This window comes from Lissotriton vulgaris, chromosome 7 (genome assembly GCF_964263255.1).
Source record: "Lissotriton vulgaris chromosome 7, aLisVul1.2, whole genome shotgun sequence".
Lineage (NCBI taxonomy): Eukaryota > Metazoa > Chordata > Amphibia > Caudata > Salamandridae > Lissotriton > Lissotriton vulgaris.
In genome coordinates this window covers 1461440158-1461463974 of record NC_141695.1, presented here as the reverse complement: position 1 = coordinate 1461463974, position 23817 = coordinate 1461440158, and the positions used below count along the sequence as shown (strand labels likewise).

The window sequence follows — 23817 nt, the reverse complement described above, 5'->3', positions numbered from 1 at the left end:
TGCGGAGCTGGGAGAGGTACTGCAGCAAATCCTGACAACGATGCAGCAGAGTCTAACCACAATCTATGGTAAGATCGATTCCCTCTCCTATAGAATGAACAAAATGTCTGAACGTATCAATAAGCATGCAGAGAAACTTGGCATGGTGGAAAGAGAAGTGTCAGGGCCTGCGGAGGTTCAAGCTGTGACTACGGGGACTCAAAAACAGATGGAGAGGTTCCTAACGACTCTACAGAGTAAGACAGAAGATTTGGAAGCTCGTTAAAGGAGGAACAATCTCCGAATCGTTGGACTGGCTAAGTCCATGGCTACAGGAACCATGAAAACCTTTGTGGAGAAACTCATTATAACTCTGCTGGGGCGAAAGACCTTCTTGAACATGTTTATTGTAGAACGCGACCATCGCTCCCTGGCCCCAGGGGCGAAGCCTCAACCAATTATAGCACGATTACTTAACTATGGGGACAGAGATGCACCACTGCACTGAGCTAGAAAACTACAAACACTCGGTATGAGTGAGCAGATCTCTCCATCTTCCCAGACTTTACCCTACAAGTACAAGAGGAGAGGAGGCAGTTTGTGCCAGTGACACTGAAGCTCTGTGAGCTCTGCCTGGACTATGCAATGCTTTACCCGGCATAACTGAGGGTGACAGTCGAAAAGAAGACGAAGGGCCAGATGTAGGAAGCCTAATACCGGTCGGTAACGGCCGAAATTACCGAATTTCGACCGTTACCAGCCGGTATCAGGCTTTTGAGATGTAGGGGCATAATTTAAGGATTCGGTAATTTAAGGAATCAGTAAATTACCGAATTCTTAAATACCGATTGGGTAAATTACAGAATCCTTAATGTAGGGAGCACTCAAATGAGTTCTTTTCCCATTTTACCATTTGTTATTTACCACCAACTATAAGTTGGTAGTAAATAACGAATACCTTTGAAAATGCAAATCTGTGCATTTTCAACTGTGCCATGTGGCAAACATACATGCCCTTAGGGCATGTATGTGTGCCACATGTGCACACAAGCACGATTCAGGTGTGCAACAGGGTGTCAAAGTGACACCCTGGCACCCTTAAATGTGTCCCCCATTTTACCGAATCGGTATTTACAGATTCGGTAATTGCCATTCATTCCTATGGGCCCCCAGGCCCATAGGAATGAATGGCAATTACCGAATCGGTAAATACCGATTCGGTAATACTTACCGAACATTTAGCTACATAGCATTTACCGATTCTAGAATACCGAATCGGTAACATTCGGTATTCTAGAATCGGTAAATGTACTTTACCTACACCTGGCCCTAAGATCTTTACTGATCCCAAAACTTTGCAACAAGTGCTCAAGAGGTGCAAAACTGCCAACAATGGTCAGCGTGTGTTGGAACATGCAGAGGAAGGGCAGGCATCCTCCCAAGACCTTGACAATCAGGAATAATGTGTTTGCCTTCTATTATGCCATTGTAATCCTGCCTGATATTGCAGATCATCAATCTGTCAGATGGCAGATCCCAGGCATCATATTCTAAAGAGACACTTGGAGGGTGACAGAAGGAAGCCTCAGTTGTCCTGGAGACAATTGGTAGCTCACAGCTTTTTGAAGACCATTTAGATCGCGGCTGCCGTTTCTCGCTGTAATCTAACATGGCGGCCGCCACAGTCATTTAGTTAGCTCTCTAGTGTTTTTTAGCGCTTCAGGTGACAGTTAGGTGTGTGTGCGAGCGTCTATGCTCTGCGCACGTCAACCGTCATTTTGCCGAGAGTAGCAGCTTGTTTTCTGTGCTCCGGATTTCCAGTCAGAGTATTTCGCGAGGAAATCTCCGCTCGCCCATTCTGCTCTTTTCAGTTTTGAAGAGTTCCAGACAGAAGGTCGGAAATCAGAAATTTTCAGTCTTCGTGGGACTACAGGTATTGCGGAGGCTGGCTGAAGGAGAGACTTGTAGCATCTCTTTTCCTAGCTTGCCGCGGACCTTTCCTATTCTTTCTTGTGATATTTTGGAAAACGTTTTGGTTCCAGTATCTTGTACTTCTTCCTAATCTGCAGAAGAATCTCGAGAGTGCAGGAAATCTTTAGTTGCTTCAAAGTAAAGCGCGCATGAGTTTCTGAATGGAGTGCGCTTAAAGAACAGCCCATAATTTATTCAAGAATTGAAGAATAGCCAGCCAGTGTTTCAAGAGACTTTGAGACAGTATATTTTGAGTTACTACGAAAAGGATAACTAAATGCAAATTACCTTCAAGTAGGTGAAAATATATATATATTTGTGCTTACCAACCTACCTGATAAGAACATATTGCTTATTATACAACATCCAATTGAAAAGAAATACAGAAAGGCAGTTGAATAAAGTAATTAATCTACTAACAGACAATAACAAGAGAGAGGCAATCACCACTGAGAGCACAGGTAAAAGAATAGGAAAAGGCCTTTAAGGCGGGTATGCATTCTCCAGTCAAGTATTGAAGCTGTAGTGTGAACTAGTAATCTTGTGCTTTGTGATTACAGGTGTAGGAGTTCCCTAATGGAAATTTCAGTAGAGCAAGACACTCCAGTGGCAGTCTCTCTTTCTCTCCAATTCCCCCTTCCCCCTCTTTGCTGCTAGTTAAAAGAGATTTTGGCTGCAGTGGAGTAGGGGAGCTGGGAAAAGATCTTCTGATTTGGCGCTCGACACAATCTCTGCGATGATACGAACAAGCTATTCTATAGATGTATTTACATGTTCTAGATCGGGTAGATGTACTGTAGTATAACCTCGTTGGCTACTACGGATGAGGACAATAAGGGGTTCCTTTTGGATTGTGATATAAAAGTGTTGAATGTCTTAATCTATGGATTGGGTTATATGGTATGAAGTTTGCGTTTCAAGTTGGTTGCGTCCTATATGCAACTAGCACAATTGGGTTGGAAGGGGGGCAGTGCTATAGGAAGATTGCAAACAGCTCCTTTAATGGTTGCGAATGTGCATCTAATTGACCGCCTATTATCAACTTTTGGCCATGAAGTGGCAAGCCGATAACCTCTGCTCTCATGTGAGAGCAACATGGTTTTGAGCGGGGTACAATGTTAGGGAGTAGGGAGGGAAGATGAGTGGGCTACATTTCACTGCATCATAAGTTGGGAGACATGGCGTGGCAAGGGGATGGTGGGGCTTTACCGTTTCCAGTTGTCCTTGTTATTCAGTTACGTCCAGAAATTGAAGGAACCGTGAGTGGAATTATTTTCCTATGTATGAAAGGGTTGTGCGATGGATGGTGAGAGGGTCAGCACTAATGTATCGTCCGAACATGGGGCTGCACTGAGTTTTCTGACTTGGAAAGTCAGTGGATTGAATGAAAATAGAAAAATATGTAAGGTCTTTTACTTACAACGTCTCCAGATTGATGTGGCTATACTGCAAAAAAAAGCATTTGACACCAAATTCTAGGCTGCTTACTCAGAGGCTTAGAGGCTTAGAGTGCCACTCTACAGGGTTTACCACACATGCATGGGGGTCCTTGAGTGGACTAGCCAGGGATCTGGTATTAAACTACAAGAAGGTCGTGTCGACCGGGAAGGGTATGGTGGTATGCTGTCATAGGGAGCATTTTGGCGTCCTCTTGATAGGGATTTATGTTCCTAATTACGATGACCATCAGTTTTACCGCTCCCTTCACAATAAGATAGTAGCTATGGAAATAACTCGCATTTGGGTGGGGTGATTTCAAGTGCATGCCGTCCCACGAGTTGGATAATTTTAGGAGCCCTCAGAGATGGCAATCGGCGTCAGCCAGTGAAATAGCTGCAATCACCGAGGCCTGAGGCCTGGTGGAGGCGTGGGGCTTCCGCTCTCCACAGGGTAGTGAGTTCTGGGTGAGATATTCATACACATATTGACAATTGGTTAGTTTCCCACAGTTTACTATCTCATATATACCAATGTGAACGTTTACCTTGAACATATTTGGATTATTCGCCAGTACGTCTGATCCTTAACGTTCGGGATATACAACATAGGACTTTCACCTGGCACTTTCCACAGTATTCACTACTTGATGCAGCATTTCAAGGAGAACTGGCGCAAGCGACAGACAAATATTTTTGCATTAACTAAGGTTAAGTTACACAATTGGCCACTATCTGGGAGCCCCTCAAAGCCGATATACGGGGAGATTACTATTTCATTTTATTAGAGACTGGCTGCGGAAATTGGAGAATAAGTAAGCTGCATTAGAGCGTACATCTCAGGACAAGGCTGAGCCCCAGGTCTTAGCGCAGGTCAGAGCAAAATTGGAACAACACAATGAATTGGATCAGAATGAGATGACAACTTAGGAGAGTACGCTATTGCCATGATATATGGGGAGAGCGAGAGATGCAGTGCTACCCTGGCAGCCCTGGTCCGGCCTTGCTAGGAAGACAATGAAGTGCTGCTGGTGCATGACGAAAGAGGGGAGCCAGTGTGAGGTGCAACACGGAGATAAACTGCACATGGGACTTTTTACACAAATGGGGCTCCAAAGTAGGTGGGAACAGATAAAGTCACGAACACCAGGCAAAACTGTACTTATCAAATACCAGTATTACCATGAATATGAATGTCAATCACTACACACACTGTTAGAAGAAGAGGCATTGTAACTCCACTCCCCCCCCCCCCAGAAATGTCCCCTCTCATGTACCTACTGCAGTCCCAGTCCCCACAGACGGGCGATATAGACATTGTATGCCTCACCGCTCGAGGATAGTGACCCAGTTCTTGCTAAACCACGTCAGGAATGGCAGGATGACTTGGGCATAAAACTGAGAGACAGTGTACATATTGTTCAGTAATCCTGACTACCTCAATGAACAGGAGGCATAGATTGGTGCATTTTAAATATCTTAACTGGGAAAACTACACACCGGCACAATTGTATAGATTCGGATTGCGGGATGACACCTGCTGTCACCAAAGTGGCATTGGGGAGGCTGGCTTTGCGCATCTAGCTTGGTATTGTCCTGGGGTCCACATTTTTTGGACTGCAGTATTTATAGTTGTATGAGATATTGTAGGTGCTACATTGCCTGAAACGCCTTTGGTAGCACTATTAGATTATAACTGTGATGTGCGAAGTAATTTTAGCGTCTAGTTGAGCTGGATCTCTTACTGGGTAGACAAAGAATTGCTATGCAATAAATAAAAGGCCCTTTACCAATGGTGCCGGAATGGCATACTGATATGACCTACTGCAACACGCAATTGGATGCTTATAATTCCCTAATGCCGACATGCAACCAGCGGCATGACATATGGGGAACATACCACGCATATCTGATTTGTATGTCTGAGGACAATGGAGATAATGACAATAGGGGGGAGACTGCCCCCACGAGGGACGAAGGTGTTGGCTAGTCAGGATCACTATGGTGAGATGGCCTACATCTGGGATATAAGTACTGCAGTGGAAGTTTGGGACTGAAGCACGCATGCATGAAAATTAAGATGATTTTGTACTGTTATTGTATACTTCTGACACTCATGTGTTTTGATTTCTAAGACTATTTGTGTGGGTACCCAACTGCTTCCACTTCAATGCACAATCTATAATGCTATGTAACCTTTTCATATGGTTGTTTCTATGCTTGTTTTATACTGTAATTGTATACAAATGACTGTCACATTGTTTGTCTGCATACAAAATAATAAATAAAGATCCTAGAAAATTTTAAAAATTGCTGTGAATAGCCTGGGTGGAAAAAAGGAAAAAAGTTATGGAGGCCTAAAAGCGAACTATCCCAAACAGACAAAAAAAGGATTAGCACTGGGGTGAAAAGGACTAGCAGACAAAGGGTTAATTTTGTACTAGAGGTTTTATTTTTATTCTTCATGCTTGCAAACATGCTCACTCTTTCATATGAAAGAGCTATGCACCAAGGTTTTAAGTGGTTTGAGGGACAGGTGATAGTGTGACCATGAATAATATGGGATAAAGTACCTCCTGGCATACATGATAAGGAAATTGCAAGTCACCTCGGACTGGCATAATCTTATAAAGGAACTCAGCATCTGGCCTCGTTCCTCTATGTGGTAATGGAGCGTGCAGAATCCTTATGATGGACAGAATGGGGTACTTTATCCCTTATATAAAACTATGTAAAAAAATCAGTTTTGCCTACTTATGTTTTATTGATTTGGAGAGGGACACTTGAATAGGAAGTTATATCAAAGAAGGATCATACTTTTGAATAGGTTTAAACTGCAATATATCATCAGTGGGAGATGGAATTCATATTTTTCATAATAGCTCTGCCTCCTTCTAGCTTACTATAACCTTCTTGTTTACTATATTGAGAATAACAGTTTGAATGCTACAGAGCTTTCTTGTAACCTTTATACCCATATTTCTCATTTAATTTACTGTTGAAATTGAGATAAAGTCTATAATCTCCAGGCTGTTTCTTTAGACTATCCAGACATTTGTCCATATTATTCAGCCAACGCATTTCCCTGTTGAAAAGTCTTCTCAGGGTCAGATGTATAAATTATAAGGTCATCAACATCAAACATAGTTAACTTACTTTCGTAGTTCAATCACTTAATGGGGTAACATATTTATCTTGCCTCCTTTGGGTGGAGGGTTGTATGCAGTGACTGGATTGGCCTGGAGACAAGATTAATTCTTTTTTTGTACCACAAACTACATCACACCAGTCAAATTGCCATGTTGCAATGATAGCCGATGAAGAATTATGTGAGAACTATATTGCTTGTATTATTTTAGCATGAAAGCTGAAAGATTTTTTAATATGCCCAAAGGAATTCCCAATTCATTTGATTAAACACGTTAGCGCTGTCTAGGGTGTGTATAACAAATGGCTTTGAGTTGGTTACGGTCAGATCAATTAATCTGTATGTAAAGACAATTCATTGTCTATTTTGTATAAACCCATTTTTATCATATCCTAGGTAGTACAGAACCATATTTATTGTATTGGCCAAAACCCCAGCATAACACTTATAGTCACACTTAAGTAATGCTATCAGCCTATAACCCACACAGTGTCCCACATTATTCTCAGGGTGTAATACAAGAGTTACGGTTGATTGAGAGCAGGGTTACAGTGTTGTTCAGTCCATTATATAATCAAGGAGTTTAGTCATTGTTTGAGCAATATAACCTATGAGTCATTTTAGTGGTTCTGAGGATAGGCCACCAGATCCAGCAGTCTTACAGTTTTTCAGTATTTTTATGGTAGTGATGACCTCCTCTGACATAGTAGGGGATTCTAGGTGCTCCGAGTGTTCGAAGCATAGTTTTGACGAGTCGATGTTGATATATGTTCGCCCTATGAAGAATGGCTAAACTTAAATCAATCCAGCTGATAATTCAGTATATTATCCTATGGTTATGCCCTCATTTGCACACTGTTCTCAGGGGATCAAAACTCAACAGACATTTTTGTAGACAAAGGTGGACTCAGATGTTTCATACATCCAAGAGTTGTTGGTCTCAGAAGATTACAGAGCTAGTCAATAAAATAAGGTAAATCATTTTCTTTTTAACAAAACGCCCTCTTATAAAGATTCTTAGCCAAATGCACGAATGGATTCTGTTTTTAAGAGGTTGTTTTTTTTAACATAGATAGTTGTTTTCTGCCCTCATGAAGAGGTAAATATTCTTCCAGTTCTTTGGTCCTATCGCTCCCAGTGACTTGCCTCCAAGGTTGAGCAGTCTGAAAACTCTTGGTAGAACCAGATTGAAGATGGATAATCAAAGATCTCTGTCCGTCATCTAACGAACAGACAATTTCAAGAAACACACACAATGTATAAAAGCCTCATTTGAAAACCTTCACCTAAACAGTAGTGTTTCTTTAGTTATTTTACTTTCCCAACCCAACCATCATGTAACCCCATCCCAGACCTCCAGTGTTGCTTTTGTAGATTGGAGCAGGTTTATCCAAATCCCCTCCCGGAATTTATGTTCTCTCCAGCCTAATGGATTGTTCATCAATTGGTGCATATACCCAATAGTTTATTGGAGAGACCTGAGTCACCCAATAATACGCTCTGATGTCTGGAAGGGCTATCCTTTCATTGCACAATGAAAATGTCAGTATTTTCAGTGCAATTCTTTGAGTGACTCCATCTTAAATAGGATCGCAGTTCGCTGTCTAGGTCCAGGAAAGTCCCCATCGGTATTGGAAAGGATGAGTTTTGCATAACATATAATACGTTTGGCAGCATAATTATTTTAAAAATCATTGCTCATTTAATTAGCATTAATGGGAGAGTCCACCATCTATCAACATCTACCCAAAAGTCCCATACAACCGATTCTAGGTGATCCTTCAGGAACAGGCCTGCCCCCAAGCCATTTATATCCGGAGATACTTAAATCCCACATCTGAAAACCTTATACTCAGGGGTAAAACCCCCTCTTGCCCCCAAAGCCCTACTTTTTGGTTTTGTATATAATGGATGTTTCCCACTTTATTTAATACCTCGAGTATTTACTATAGTCTCCAAACACTCAGTAAGTATGTGGTATTGTCTCCCGGAGTCGAGCCACATATAACATGATGTCGTCTGCATAGAGGGAGATTTTTTCACCCTGTGGGCTAGTGTTTATGTAAAATCCCTTAATCACCTCTAATGTTTGTACACAATACGCCAGTGATTCCACACGAAGAGCAAACAGGAGCAACAACAGCAGACACCCCAACTGCGTGCCTCTCTTTAAGGGAAACGTGGAGTCACCCTATGCACAATGACAACTGCTCTTGTGTACTGTTAGAGGAGAGCAATCCAACTATAAAAACCCTGCCAAACACAAAACTCTGCAATGCAGGACCAGAAAAGACCAATGCACCACATCAAATGCCTTCTCTGTATCCAATTAGATTATCGCCCATGGTCAATCCTGACCTGGATTTCTTGGTTCCAGTTGTTTACTCGTCGGAGGTTAATTCTTGTTGAGCACCTAAGTATTAATTCCAACTTGTCTATATGTAGGAGGGACTAATTACTTTCTGTAGCGTGGTAAGTCAGTATTGTTGCTAGAATCTCTGTGGATATATTCTTGGACAACTTTTCTGATAATACGATTCAAAAGAATTCTGCAGTCCTCCAACCAGTATATGGCACCTTCCTAAAAAATTTTTTTTTGCAAAACAATTTGGCAAAAGAGGCCTAGAAAATTAATTCTTTATTTAAAGTAGACAAAAAACGCAATGACACAATGGGCCAAGTGCTGAGTGTAGAAAGGTAAACCAGTGTGATAGAAAACATAAAGATAACAAGGGAGGAGTTACTGATTGTTAGACTATTACTACATACAAATGAGGTTCAAACAATACCTCCAAAACAGGATACTACATTCAAGACTGGCAACACACATTGTCATAACCCACTAGAGAAAAACTGCTGCGAATCAGAAAGGGGAAAACGCCTATCAGGATTACTTTTGAGCAGGAAGGCTCCCCTTACTGCACAAAAACAATTCTGCCTAAAACGATGGCACCTTTGATGTAATGGAGCCTGCGTTGGTGCTAGGCAGCCAAAAGTGAGCCAGCTCCAGGAAAGGACGGGAACACACTGTATAATGCTAAATTTGGCACATTACTGCCCTTTCCCTTTCATGCAGCACAGTGCAGCAAGATGGCTTGCTGCGTTGCGCTGTGTGAATAAATATGCCCCGTGTCTGTTTCTGTGAGAACTCTCAAAACCTGACATTGCAAGAAAATGCAGTCTATCTTTTCCTGAAAAATTGTTTATTTTTCTTTCTTGCAACGCCTTCCTTCTTTCTTTTTTCCTTGCTTTTGTCTTTTTCTTAATTTTTTTTATCCCCTCTACCTTGCTTTCTCTCTGTCCTTTTCCTATCTCTTTACACTTTTTTCTCTTTACCTCCTTTCTTACCCCTCCTTTGTTTCTTTCCCGCCTTTCTATTTCAGTTACTTTCTCTACCTTTTTTCTTTATGTATTCATTCTACACTACCTCTCTCCTTTTTCTCTTCTTGTTTTTCTTACTTTTTTTCCTCTTTCATTTTCTTTATTTTCCAGTCCACCCCGTTTTTTTCATTTCTCTCCTTCTCTACTGCCTTTCTTTGATCCTTTTTCTTTCTTTGCTTTGTTCTCTTTCTTTTCTTCTTTCAGGCTTCTCTTCTTTCTCAGTCTTCATTGTTCGTCCTGTTAGTTCTTCTGCCTTTCTCTTCTTTTTCTTGTACTTTTTCTTCTTTCTTCCTTCACTTTTGTCATTTTCACCATGCCTCTCCTTCTGTTTCGTTCTTATTTTCTTTATTCTTCTACTCTCTTTTTTTCTTATTTTTCCCTTTCCTTCCATACCATCCTTTTCTCGTTGTCTTTTTTTCGCTTGCCTTCTTTCTTTTCTCTTTCTCTGTCATGCTCTTCTTATCTCTCTTTCTACTCCTGCCTTGGTAATTCTTTCTTTATTCCTCCCCATTCATTCATTTCACTTTCTCTTGTTTTTTTTCTTAATATTTCCTGCCGTCATTGCCTCTCTTTTGTTCCTTTATTTTTTAATTTTCCTCCTCATTTTATTCTCCATTTGTTTGCTTGATTTATTTCCCTGGTTTTTTCTGCTGCTCTCTTATTTTCCTTTATTTCTCTCTTGCCTTTTCCCTCATTCTGTCATTCTTCCCTTTCTCTTTTCTTCTCTCCTCCTCTCCTTTTATTTTCACAATCTCAGTCTCTCTCTTCCTATTTATGTCTCAATAGCAAAGGAACAAAACTGATCCTAGGGACCCCAAATGTAAACCTTTTGGTAATACAGCTCCTTTGCTATTAAAAATGAATTCTTCCTGTAGTAGGAAATGGGTACTTTAGGGGCAGTGTTTTAGTTATTTGTCCTCTGTGTACATTTATCAAATCCCTATATTAGGCAGTAACTCATGGCAGTTTTCAATGACCAGAAGTAGCTCTCACTTTAGGAAAGGTTGCAGACCCCTGGCTTAGACATATCAATTGAAAGGAAAATCCATATTTTACAGCATGTTCTAACACTTGAAACAATTATGTGACCAAATAGCTATGCACATAATACTAGGTGTGCAGGCTCTGAAAGCAGTAAAGATCCAACAAATCTGACTGGTGAACTAGACCACTCCATCATAGTTCATCCCTACAGCTGCCAAGCCAATAATTCTCTCATCCTTTCTTACTATCAATACCACACAAGATGACCATAACACAAGTGTCCAGCCAGAAGTCTATTCTATCCCACCCCCAGTCACTGAGGCTGTACCTATCCTAAGACCGAAAGTAGACACGTTTCTGCTGCAATCAGCGTTGCCAGAACAGAAGCCACTACTTAACAGAGATCTTCAGAACTACCCATATCCAACAGTGTTTTATACCTAGAAACCCATATGTCTATCCATCACATCACTGACCCATTCACACTGCTAAGTGCTGCAACCAAAGAATGCATGATACCAATACTCTTCCCACACAGACACACAGCAAAGAAAAAAACTCCAGATGACTACTAACCACCCCCATACCCTTGACTGGTATAGCATGCTGCCCGCCAAGAAGGCGCTTTGGTACAAGTGCAGCATAAATGCTTTAATACAAAGCAAATTAAAGAATCAAGTTGATGTTTCGACCCCAGTAAAAAAAGTTACATTGGTGTGGTCACGATCTGTGCGACAAAAGCCGTCCACAGCCATCAAGTTATTCAGCATTTCAAAGTCTTACTAATTCCCAGAGCAACGGATAACAATTCAGAAGGGTCGTATACAAACAGATAGCTTTGCAAGCACCACCAACATTTCCAAAAACCTGTCTTAGGCTCAGGTTAGAATCTCAGAATGTCCATACAGCCTTTCATGCTTCAGAGACTGACAACATTAGTACCACTGAGCTGGTTAAAAATAAGAAAGATTTAGCCAGCAACACGATACCCAACGGAGTGAATATGAGCTTTACAAATACATGTTATTTTAGGCTAACAATGCTAACTCTCTGTTTGGCCAAATGCCCACTAATGTTAACATAAAAGCCAGGAGTATCCTCCCATTTGCAGAACACTGAGAAAGACAAAATGTTTTTTTCTTCAGGAGCCACATGGAAAACCAGCATGGTCAAACAGTTTCAAGTTGTCCAGTCCCACAAATTGCTACTCCTTTCCTAACAGGTGGGTTTCCTAAAGGGGCACTGTACCCGGTCTATGTCCCTGCAGAGACTGTGAAGCGACTCCCACTTAACCTAGTTTCTCAGGCCATTCAGTTTACAAGTTGTATCATTTTCTATCCTCAAGTTAGTCCCTATTGTCTCAGGTAAATACAATGTGGTACTCTTGTCAAAGGGCTTCCTCTTTTTCTGTGAGGATCGGGCAAAATTATGAAACATTATTATTTTGGTGTTTTTATTGTAGATGTGATCGGGGTGACAGGTCTCCTCGAGAATGGCATCTATGCCACTGTAACCAGGAAACTTTGGATGATTGCCATGGGCTAGACCCCAGGTGGGAAGAGATGCTATGTGCTCACTCCAGTAAGTGAAGAGACCCCTGGGTTTTTTTCAGTTTTGTCAGCAATTACTCCATGAAGAGTTGTAAGATGGGCCATTCATACTTCTCCAAGAATACCAACAAAAGAATGGTATTGCATTGGGACCTGCCCTCACTGTCCACAGACCTCTAAAAAGTCCTTATATTTTTTGTGAATTTTTGTAACGTCCTTGAGTCACTTCACCTCTCCAATAACCACCTGAAAAACATAGGTTTTCAGAAGAACGAACACTATTGGAGACTTTTCAGATGTAGGCTTCAGGCAAGTTAATCACTATGATCAGTGTCAATTTTGCTTTTAGGAGCCATTCAAGACCCCTCCACTGCTGCAAAGATGTAATGCAGAGAAGACTAAAAGGCCAGGGATGAAGTAGATTGGTAGTGACAGGTATGTACAACATTCAATGGGGTTCATTCAAACGACTCAGTATAAAGCAGGGGTCTCCAACTTTTTCTGTAATGAGAGCTACTTCTGAACAATCAAAATTGTTGTGAGCGTTACTGAAGGCAAAGTAACTCTCACATTGTTACCAGACACCCCTTCACCCCTTCACATTGTTACCAGACACCCCTTCGCCCAGCTTCATTGACTTTAAACCATATGTCCATGGAGCCCGATACCATGCTTTGAACAAAATACTGTGACAAGGGGAACTATGATAGGTCTGCCATGTGCGTCAGTGAATGCATGGTCTGTGGGGATGTATACACATATGTGTAAATGAATGGGATATATGTGTATGGGTGACTAAGACCTGTGTCATATGTACTTGTGGCAAAGGACATATATTTCGCAATATGTGGGACATGTAAGCCACAAAAATACAACCATTTTCTTTTGTAAATGGGAGAAATTTAAAGTGCACAAAAATGTTCATCATAAGAAAAAAGAAATGCCTGCACTTGATGGAAAAAATGTCTGCACTTTAAATTTCTCACATAAAAAAATCAGTATTTTTCTATTATAAATATGGCAGCGTGTCTACCAGCAACTGGGAACAAGGTGCTTGCTCTGTGTAAATGTGTCACTTTGGAAATGGGAGAAGATTCAACTGAAGAGTTAACTTTATATTTATATGCATTACATCAAACAAATCATTTTAATTTTCTCCCACGTCAAATTGTCTTTACTAACAGCAGGCATTTTACTTACTCCCACTGGCCTGTAGTCATGTTGACAGGAAAACACAGCCATTTGTTTAAATGTGAGGCACTTAAAGTGAAGAAACATAATTTAAAAAAAAAACATTAGAACTTAATTGGCTTAATTAAAGTAGAGAAAAACATTAAGACAATGTTTAATATAAACATTTTTCTTCACTTTAAATGTCTCCCATTAAAAAGAAAATTACTGTATTTCTCAGTTATAAAAATGGCACTGTGTCTACCAGCCACTGGGAGCAAGAAGCCTGCTGTTTTTAAATGTGACACTATAAAAAGGGGGAACAAATGAAGAGTTCTTAATCATTAAGTTCACTGTTCATTTTAATTGTCTCTCATTTAAGAGGAAACAGAAATATTATTCTGTTCTCATGCTCCAATACTGAGTTGAGAACGACTTTTATTTAAGAGTTAAATAACTGTGTGCTTCAGTTCTGAACCTCTGTGACCCACATGGGTCATACATCTAAGTGAAGCACTGCTCATTATCAGGCTTTGCTATCTGCAGCCTGATAAAAATATAAAAACAAACATAGCCTTTCTTTAAATTAAAAAGAAAAACGCAAAACGTATTTATTGCAGTTCTTTGTTAAAAAGGAACGCAAGGTTGGGAAGGTTTCTGCGAGCTCCTGGTAGCTCGTGACTGACCCGTCGGAGACACCCGGCAGTAAAGGTATATTTGCATAGTCAGTTCCCCTTCATTGGTCTTAGTTTCCTCTGCTTCCCACGAAGTGTCACAGTAACAGGGGAAACCTTACAGCTCACAGGGCAGCTGTCATGTCTGGCATCTCTCCTATGCCAGTCTAGTTATCCTGTGGAATGTTATCATTGACATGATGTCATGGAATGCTAGGAACTGGACTCTAGGAGTCAGTTGATTACTGGGCTGAGCAAGAACATACTGCTCCTGGTGGGGTCCATTGATTTTCTTCTTTCCTCCTTAACTTATACCTGTAACCTAACTTGGAATAAATACCTTAATCTACCACTTCGTCTGATTCCTGATTACTTCACCAACACTACAGCAGCGCAAGGCAGGAGGTTAATCAGATTAAGGACATTCTAGGTCCTTCCTTTGGCTGCATGAGGATTTACTCTGCAATATATTACATAGTAAGGGTCTTTAATGCATTTTATAAGCAACACCTTGTCATGAGGATGGTCTCATGTACTTACTTATAAGATGCCTGGAGACCCAAATGTCGACAAATTGACCACCATAATTACGAGAAAATGGACTTGAAGAAAACCCTATGTAAAGAAAGGACTCTGTAAGGGACATAAAAAAGAACCATTGAGTGGTCACTCAGTCTATCAAAGAACACTACCTTCAAGTTTTGGAATCCTGATGCTCTGGTTAAGCAGTGGGAGAGTGATATTTTCTTGACCCTGATATACATACGTACTTTGGTTCAATAAATGTGGCCCTATGCCTTTGCAAAAGGAGCACACTCAACACAATTTATTTGCAAGTGAATAATTGATGTATATATGTTTTAATACTTTGTTTGCTTTCAACTTTGGGAGTGGGATTGGATTTTGCCAAACCCGCATTCTTGAAATAATTAAGTATGAATCTTCCACCTTCAGGGGGCAGTTTGTGTTTATACCCTAGTGGATACTGGCACACCAGCAACAATAAAACAAAGCTGCTGGCTTGAAGCATAATGCACTTCACAAGTGAATCTCCCTTTCGCAGACAGATTTCAAGCGGAGGGCGTTCTTTTGTGATGGTGTTCGTGATAATGAGCATACCAAACAGCCGGACTACACACAAAGAGAGCAACATGCACTTATTACGGTGCTGCCAGTAACCTGCACCCTGCCAGGGGGTCTGGAGCATTGCCATAAAAAAGTGGAAACAGATCTACTTTCTGTACTAAGGTGGCAGTAACATCCTGATCGTAGTGCACAACAGCTGTTTTTGTTTTTAGGTCGAAGCCTGCATTGCAGGGCATGCCCTGCTGCAGGCAAAGAGATATTGTGAACAGGAGATTTCAGTATGGTGTGAAGTCACGCCCCTTTTTCCATTGGCAGGCCTCTGGAAACGGAGGCCTGCCATTGGAAAAAGCTGCTGTTTAGCAGATTTGTCTGCTCTGGATACCACCTCTCGAGGACTCCATGACCTGCCTTACGGTAGCACGACAATATTTTTAGAAATATTGCCTTGGCAACCAGGAGGCAGGCCAGGGAGTCCTGGAGGGGCGGGATTCAGTATCCTGTTTCAGCCCCGTTTTATTTTTTTTTGTTTCGTTTGTGCCGTCATTCCTGTGCGTTCCTGGGCGGTGGAGGAGGTAGGGGAGAGGCGGTGCTGGTTTACAGTTATGAGCCGTCATGGCTTTAAGTGCTTTCACGTGCACTACTCGATTTTTTTTTATTATGTTATACATTTCTACACACACATAAAAGTCTGGTGACGAGAATGCGCCCTTCAAAACACGCAGTCTTGATTTCATGTCGCAGCTCTTTCTTTTAAACTCGGTATTAGAACAATACTAATAAGCTTAAAATTTCACTTCGTCTGGAGTTGATAAACATGCTCTTTCCTGCAGCATGATGTTGTTTCCCAAAACGGCTGCTGCATTCGCTGTGCCACATTTTAAGGAACTCCGAGTGCTGAATCTTGCTCGTACATGTACAAGTGTTCCTCAGGCGGCCACTGGGTGGAACTAGAGAGGTGCGTAAAGTGAGGTGACTGGATTCCCCACACAAATTTGCTTTTAGGAAAGACTGGCAGACAAGGTACTACTGTTAACCCTGGTAGCATGAAGCCATAAATGTAACATGATTGATATGTTACTCAAAGATGCAAATCATAAAGGCTAACTCCCTATTACCAATTGTGAGCTTGTTTCTCTTATCAATTCTAAAGACGACTAAAGGAAACTGTTGGCACGCGACTTCAGATAATGTGGAGTCGGCGTTTGATGCATGCATCTGCAGAAGCTACAGGAGAGCGATTTGAAACGATACAGTCTTTCAACCTCTGCGACCTTTGAAATACTGGTGCTTGCATGATTGTATTATCTACATTGGGACAGCCTAAGTAGTGAGTAATATGGCCAATATAAGCCATCAAAACCATCCAGCTAAATATAAGAATGTTTTTGCAGTGCCTTACTATACAAAACATTAGTCAGTGAAAACAATAAAGCTGTCCCTAGGCATGATCTAAAGCAAGCATTGGCATAGCCAATAGGTCTCGCCTTTGGGACCTTATAAGTGTTTAACCATGCAACAGTTAATGTTGTTGCACTAAGGATATTGTGCTGCATAACTAAATACTTTTAAGGTCCCGAAAGCGAGACCTATTGGCTATGCCAATGCTTGCTAAATACTGCTTTCTGCCCGTCGCGGACGTCTATTGGCACCGCCACCCCATCTGCTTTTTAATTGTTCATTTCCGCTGCCAGGATCACACAGCAATATGCATGGGCGTAGTGCTTTATGTTTTAGTACGGCACCCGATTTGCTCCTGCGCCCCTTCTGCTTGTTAATAATTTCCATGCGAGATGGTTTGTCTGTTAAGCCTTGACTTTAGCTTTCGAACAATATTGAATGAACTCCGGGGGGTACTATTGCACAAGAGCTGTTGCATAACTTCTCATCCAGCTTGCGCTGTGCCTACGCTTTGCTCCTTGTTTTCATCGACCGTTTAGATCTTTTAGTAAGGTCACCTGCTCACACACTGCTCCAGTGTCACATCTACCTGCCACGCCTGTGTGCTTGGAAGGGAGGCTAACACAGACAACATTCACTCCCCTAGGGGCAGCTCCATGACTTGACGCGGACTTCAAGCGTTTAGAGCATCAGAGCCACGTACCTTAATTTGCTTCTAGGTTTCAAAGTTTATGCTAATGTTCAGCTCACAACAAACTGCCTTGTAGAGCACCCCTCCTCTAAGGCGCGTGTGAGTTTTTAGGGAGCACTAATGGAAGTTAATATTGAAAAGGTCTTTTTTCTCCAGTTTTGTTTCCTATCAATGATTGTGGTGTGGCATCCTAGTCCTTGGACACTGTTCTGTGTGAGTAAGTCCACGCAATTTGATGTCTTCAGAGCACTCCAGGGTTGGCTGCTAATTGTCGCTTGTTGAACCCTGGCACGCATGGAATGCCCTCTCTGCGCCATATTACCTTCTGAAGGGTGTTTATTCGCGCAGCTCTTCTCTGAATTGCCTGGTCATAAAGATTTTCCTGTTGTGGATTATTAGACTGGTAGTAGGAAATTATTTGCTTTTTTTTTTTTTTTTTTACTATTTTTCTTTTTCTGATGCAGTACATTTTGGGCAAATTTTGTTTCAGATTGTTCACCTGCTTGCATTTCATTACTCGATAACTGGAGCTCTTAAATACACTGTGAGCATATTAATGTTTTGAATAATGTAGGAAATGCACAGCGGAATTAAATATAGCTCTTTACCCATCCTTTTCCCAACTGCTCTCCCGTGCCCCCAGATCGATTGTTTATACAATTGTGTAGCACAGCTTATCATCTGTGAGTGTATCCAGGCGCTGTCCATGGCCAAGGAGACATTATGTGATTTGCCCAGAATCACAGAATGCTACGCCGATGCCGATACACGATTGTTGGTACTTTATGAAACATTATTAACTTGTATTGGCCTTTTTGTGCTGCTTTGGTATTTTTTTATTAAGAGGTTGTAAATGTACGAAAAAAGGTGTAGGGTGATTTGAGTTTTTTTTTAAATGCTTAACTTCTGCAATTCTAATGTTATACCCCTTGAATTAATGACTGAACTTTTAATAATGCAGTGTTTGGGGGCAGGGAATGGAAGAGAATTTGAAAATCCACCCTTGCTTCACATAGTCAGTGTTGTAGAGGGAAATGTTTTCTGATAAAATAAAAAAAGGAGCAATGAAGGAAAAATTGTAGGTCACATTGGAGGGTCATTTCACTATTCTGAAACATTCAGAATAGTATTAAATGTTTGAAGAAAAGACTTGGCAGGCGTTAGTCATGCAAATACCACCTCCTTGTCACTCGTACACAGCTGAGTCACTTCCATTGGTGCTTGATGACTGTGTCTAGAAGCAATTGGGTTTGAAGATGCACTGGCAAAGTGTAGCTGACCATTCACTTGCCACTAGGTTGCATTTACTACTACTTTTTACTTTTTTGGGTTGAGCCTACTAGACCGGTTGTTGCAAGGCATATTTTGGTTTCCAAGAAGATAGAGGACCTTTGGCTCAGCCTGTTGCTTACAATTCACTGGCTTTCCTTGTCCCTCTGATTTGGCTGCTTCTTATTAGTGCCCTATCTTGTGTTATCCCTCCCATGGAGCATTGCCTCTTTACAATTTCTTTGATTAGCTGGCATCTTTGATTCCACTACTTGTTTTACTTTTGTGAACCGCTACATGAAAGTACATGTGTTTTCGAGCCATCTCCCACCTGTAAGTCTCTCCTGTAGTACGTGTGGCTTTCTGTCGCCTACATGCTTCTCTCTCGTTTAGCCCTCCTCTGTGCTGCTTCCCCTTCCCTCACCTACTTAAAAAACATGTTAGACTTTTTTTTTATTTCTTAGTTATCAGTTTCACTTGGATCGGTGACTCCACGAACACTGCTTGCCTTATTGTGTAGGTGTGCACCATGCACATTTTGTAGACGTGTGCAAGCCTGGTGCGTGCCTACAAAATGAGGCTTTGCCTGAGCTGCTTTTAAAAAAAATTATAATAATTAAATCCGTCCAACGGCACACTGATGCTTTTACGGTCTTTATCTAGAGAATGGCTGCAATGTTTAGCATGGATTTGCCCCAGCATCCACACAAACTAATTTTACCCCAATGATACCAGGTTTGACGTTTGCTCCTGCTTTTTCTGATTTCTAAATAGTTTAAACCCACCCCCACCGACACAATCATCAACAGCTAAGTTTACAGTGAGGCCGTTTTTAAATGTTTTTTTTTTTTAAGTATACTTTTTCCCCACATATAGCAATGTATTCGGGTAGTCATCATGCAAGTTCTCTAACAAAGCTTGTTTGCAACTTTTTAGGCCGAGTTTGGGCAGTGCATGCGCTGCTCTCAGAGGCATGCTGATTGGAGTATGGACTTGAAGCACCAACCACTCTCTGCCCATATTTCATTGGCTTGTGTCATTGTCCTCCGCGAATGCAGACTTCTGATTGGTAAATAGGCTTGTTAGACCCTCCTTAGTACTGCCTTGTCTTCATTTTTAATGTCCAACGAGGACTGGCCCTTTTACTTTGGTGGTCAGACAGAATGTATTATTTAGTATGTAAGCACTATTTTCTTTAATGAGTTTTTCTTACTGCAGGCATGACATGAGGTCCTGCAACATTCAGCACGCCATGCGTGCTTTCAGGGGCGTTTTTATGAAAAAAAGCCTTTGTCAACTCGACAAACAAATGCTTTTTTTAGGAAAAGACCCCATCAGCGTTTTCACTTTAATAGCGGCTGCAGACCTTTCTTTTGACATGGCTTGTCTAAAGAAAGGGGCGTGGCCTCTATTAACATGAATAAACACCACTGGGTATGGGCTCCCAAGCAGCAAGGCCAAGCCACAGCCTTATGTATAAACAATAGAAAGACGCCAATGCTGCCATTAATTATTCATCATAAATTCAACATCTCACAATTGACTGAAACATAAAGTGAGGGGATCTAAGTCTCTTGAATACATCTTTAGTTTTATTAACTTTTTACTTCATTTGGATTTTTTGAATGATTTTTTCTAAACAATTTCTCAGTTCAACAAAACATATAACATACAAAATATGAAGAACATTATGTACATTAAAACACTCCCCTTCCAACACTCACACATACACTCACTTGTGAATCACAGTCAAACACTCTCAAGCACACTCTACATTACACCATTCATATTTACAATTGTTCAAAATGATATGTTTACATATAATGCCATAGGTATTACTTTCAGCCTATTTGTAAATTTCACAGAAAGTTTATATATTCATTGACATTCTTATGGCATAAAAAACAAGGTCTATTAACATGAAAGCACAGCTTAGGGCGCTGGCAAACAACAGGCATTTGCAATGCAATAGGTCTCGCATTTTAGGAACTTTAACCTATTGGTATTGTACATGGCAAAGCCTTTTATTATTACTGTTTTTTTAAAATGCATAAATAAAAGACATTGTCATTTACAATGCCAAAAGGTCAAAATCTCGCAACTGCGAGACCTATTGCGTTGCAAATGCTTGTCTTTACTGCGGGTATGGCAGAAGTCAGCAAATGGTGACACCAGTGCTTGATAGAGACAGCTGTACCCAAGTAAAATGGCACTGTAGTCAGCATGATATTTCTCTATTTTCTTATATTTTTACAAGATAGCCTAGGACGCATGCAACCAGTGGCGGTTTCTCGTACAGGGCTCTGCCCCCTTTACATTTGTTCACATCACCGATCACCATCTCCACAATAAAAACAAAGGTTGCTAATTTATGTTTTTAAAAATGCAGGCTGAGGCTGCGCTCACCTAAATTCGGTAAAAACTATTCATCCTTGTTTTCTGCGTTGGGTCCATTAGCAGTGCACAATGCCAACCTGAGTCACTGCTGCTGAGTGACACTGGGAAAACTCTTTGCCGGGCTGACGAGCTCACCGACCTGAGGCCTGTGAGGTCATCAGCTCGGCAAACACATAGACCAAAGGATCCGTCTCCACCCCCTGATGACGTGGGGGTAAAGTTAGCCCCGGGCGCTTCAGGCTAAAGCCCTGTAGTGCCCGGGGCTTCACGTCAATCAGGCTGTGGAGAGCAGACTACCCCACCCATTTCCAACTCGTCATGGGGGGGTTGGTCCCACCCTTTGACGAGTTGGCAAGGGGTGGGGCAAAGGCTGCAGGCAGGCGGGAAGGTAGAAATTGAATCTGTGAAGTTTGTCCACAGGATTCCTGAAGAGACACTGCGCAGACTCGAGGTGACAAACAGCCAATACTTCTTTACAAATCATGCTCGGGGAGGGTTTCGGCGTTTTCACTGCTGCATTACCATGACAACCTTACAGGTCGGTCTCATGCTTATACTTCAAGGAAACAACTTGTGTACCCCCTGCCTCCTAAGCATGCATGTCTGTTTGTGGGAAGCTCCTGTACAGCGTGCGCGCAAACACTGGCTGCTGAAATATGTTCATTTGGGCCGAAGAGACCCGAGCATTAGTTAATTCCAGTGATGGAAAGATAGAAATAATCAACAATCTTGCAGCGCTTTTCTGTGCACATGACTCAACACTGTTTACTGTGAGAATCCGTGTGTGTAGGACGCAATATTTCTATCAACATATTTTGGTGAGATTATCGGCTAGCCAGCTATCCGCGTGGCTTTCAAAGAACCACAGTTGTCCTTTCAAGATTTCGCATAAGGTTTTGTTCTTTACTCCACTCGAGAATGGTGCTTCTCTGACAAAAATAAGATCTATTTTTTAATTGCGAAAGCTCTCCTTTCCCCCCGTTTTTCTTTCGGAGTCCTCGTTTTTTTTCTTTTTTTTGGGCACAAGAGCCTCGGCTAAATTATTCAAATTAGATTCTTTCCCTTTTTTCATATTTACTATGTGAAAAGGGAGACCTTTTGGAGTGCAGTTTAGATCAAATGTGTGAGCATTAGTGGTGTAAGATAACTTTTTCGGGACTCCCTTGTTTGGCAATTCGGCAATTTCTAAGTGCTGTAGTGGCTGTAGGGGCTTTAACTGGCCTTTCTGGCACACGGCTGGCAGGGAGGGTGCTGCTGCACACCAGCTTCTGTTCTCAGAGCACCCCCTGCACAGCAGCTCCCTTCAGCAGTCGGTTCCGGGTGGCTTCTTTCGAATCCGGCCACTTTCTGAAATGTGCTTGAAAATGCACCATTTGCCCGCTCTCATTTCAACATTTTCTGGGGGAGTGAACCACCCTTCATAGGGTCAAGCTCGCTCGCCACATTGAGCTGCCTGTGACTTGTACGCCCTACCTCTTTCAAATGTCACCAGCCGCCACTGCATGCAACACCAAATATGTTATGTCGTTTGTGCCAGAAACAACGGTGTACCTAGCTACATTACTAATCGTTCCACTGTTTCTTAGTTGGTCGGGAAATTCTGAAATTGACGATATAACACAGGCACAGCTACATGGACTTGCAATAAACTGTCACTCAAACTGTCACACATAAGGTAATGAAATTTCACACATAAGCACATTTCAACTAGTGAAATGCCACACATAAGCAAACTGGAATATAGGCAGCTATGGAAGAAATAGTATAGACAGGTGGAGGAAGGAGAGGGGAGGAAGGCGATAGGGAAGAGGAGGAAGGAAGAGGGGGCTAGGTGGAAAACACAAGAGATAAGTGGAGACTGGAAATAGGTGACAGACATAGGATAGGAGGCAAACGAGAGGAAAAGAAATGCAGACAAAGTGCCAATGAAATAGTTGAGATATGCAGATGGCGTGGAAAGGGAGACACATTTGCAAGGGGAGGTGGAATTTGAAGTGGCGTCAGAAGTAAACACACACCAAAAAAAGAAACTGCGAGGCAAAGAGAGAAAGAGGGGTGCGGCGCTGATAGAGAAAAGAAGAAACGAGTAAAAATGGGAAAGAGAACAACAGCAAGCAAGCAAGCAGCAAACTGCGAAAATTGAAAGGCAGTGGAAGCACTAACGAAACCAACAACGCTTCTGATAAAAAAATAAAAACAGCAGCGTACGATATCCATCTCTCTCTCTCCCCTTTATATACCCGCTCCCCGCGTCAAACGCTCCATTTCTAGGCACCGCCCCTTTTAACGTTCGAACTGTACCTGGTTTCCAAAACCTCATCGCTCCCACGGGCGCTGCCATCTTGGGTTAAAAGGTTACCAGAGAACGTAGGTGTCTTGGCTTCTGATTGTAAAGCGCAGGCGCCAGATGTGTTTTCCAGTTGCTACTGCGCACGCGCCATGGTGAGAAAAGCCACTAGCAGCACGTGCGTGTTGCCGTGACGTAGTAGCTGAGCTGAGCTGACTGGAAATGGTTAAAAGGCACAGTTTTATTTTATTTATTGCGATTTTATATAGCGCGAACATTATCCGAAGGTGTCAAAGCGCTTTACAAAAGAGCCATTTGTGCTACATAAGGACTTTGGATTACATGAGTTACATAAGAGATACAAACAGAAAAAAATAGCAAATGTACAAGGTGTAA

General features: G+C 41.7%; 1 protein-coding gene across 1 annotated transcript in view; it reads right to left on the bottom strand.

Moving 5' to 3' along the window:
- Positions 1-23552, bottom strand: part of DHX35 (DEAH-box helicase 35) — a 593749-nt gene extending 570197 nt beyond the window's left edge. Inside the window, exon 1 of the mRNA XM_086932268.1 lies at positions 23436-23552. Within this exon, the coding sequence (XP_086788394.1) occupies positions 23436-23475 (40 nt within the window). The 5' untranslated portion in view covers positions 23476-23552. The remainder of the gene's footprint in view (positions 1-23435) is intronic.
- Positions 23553-23817: the final 265 nt, after the last annotated feature.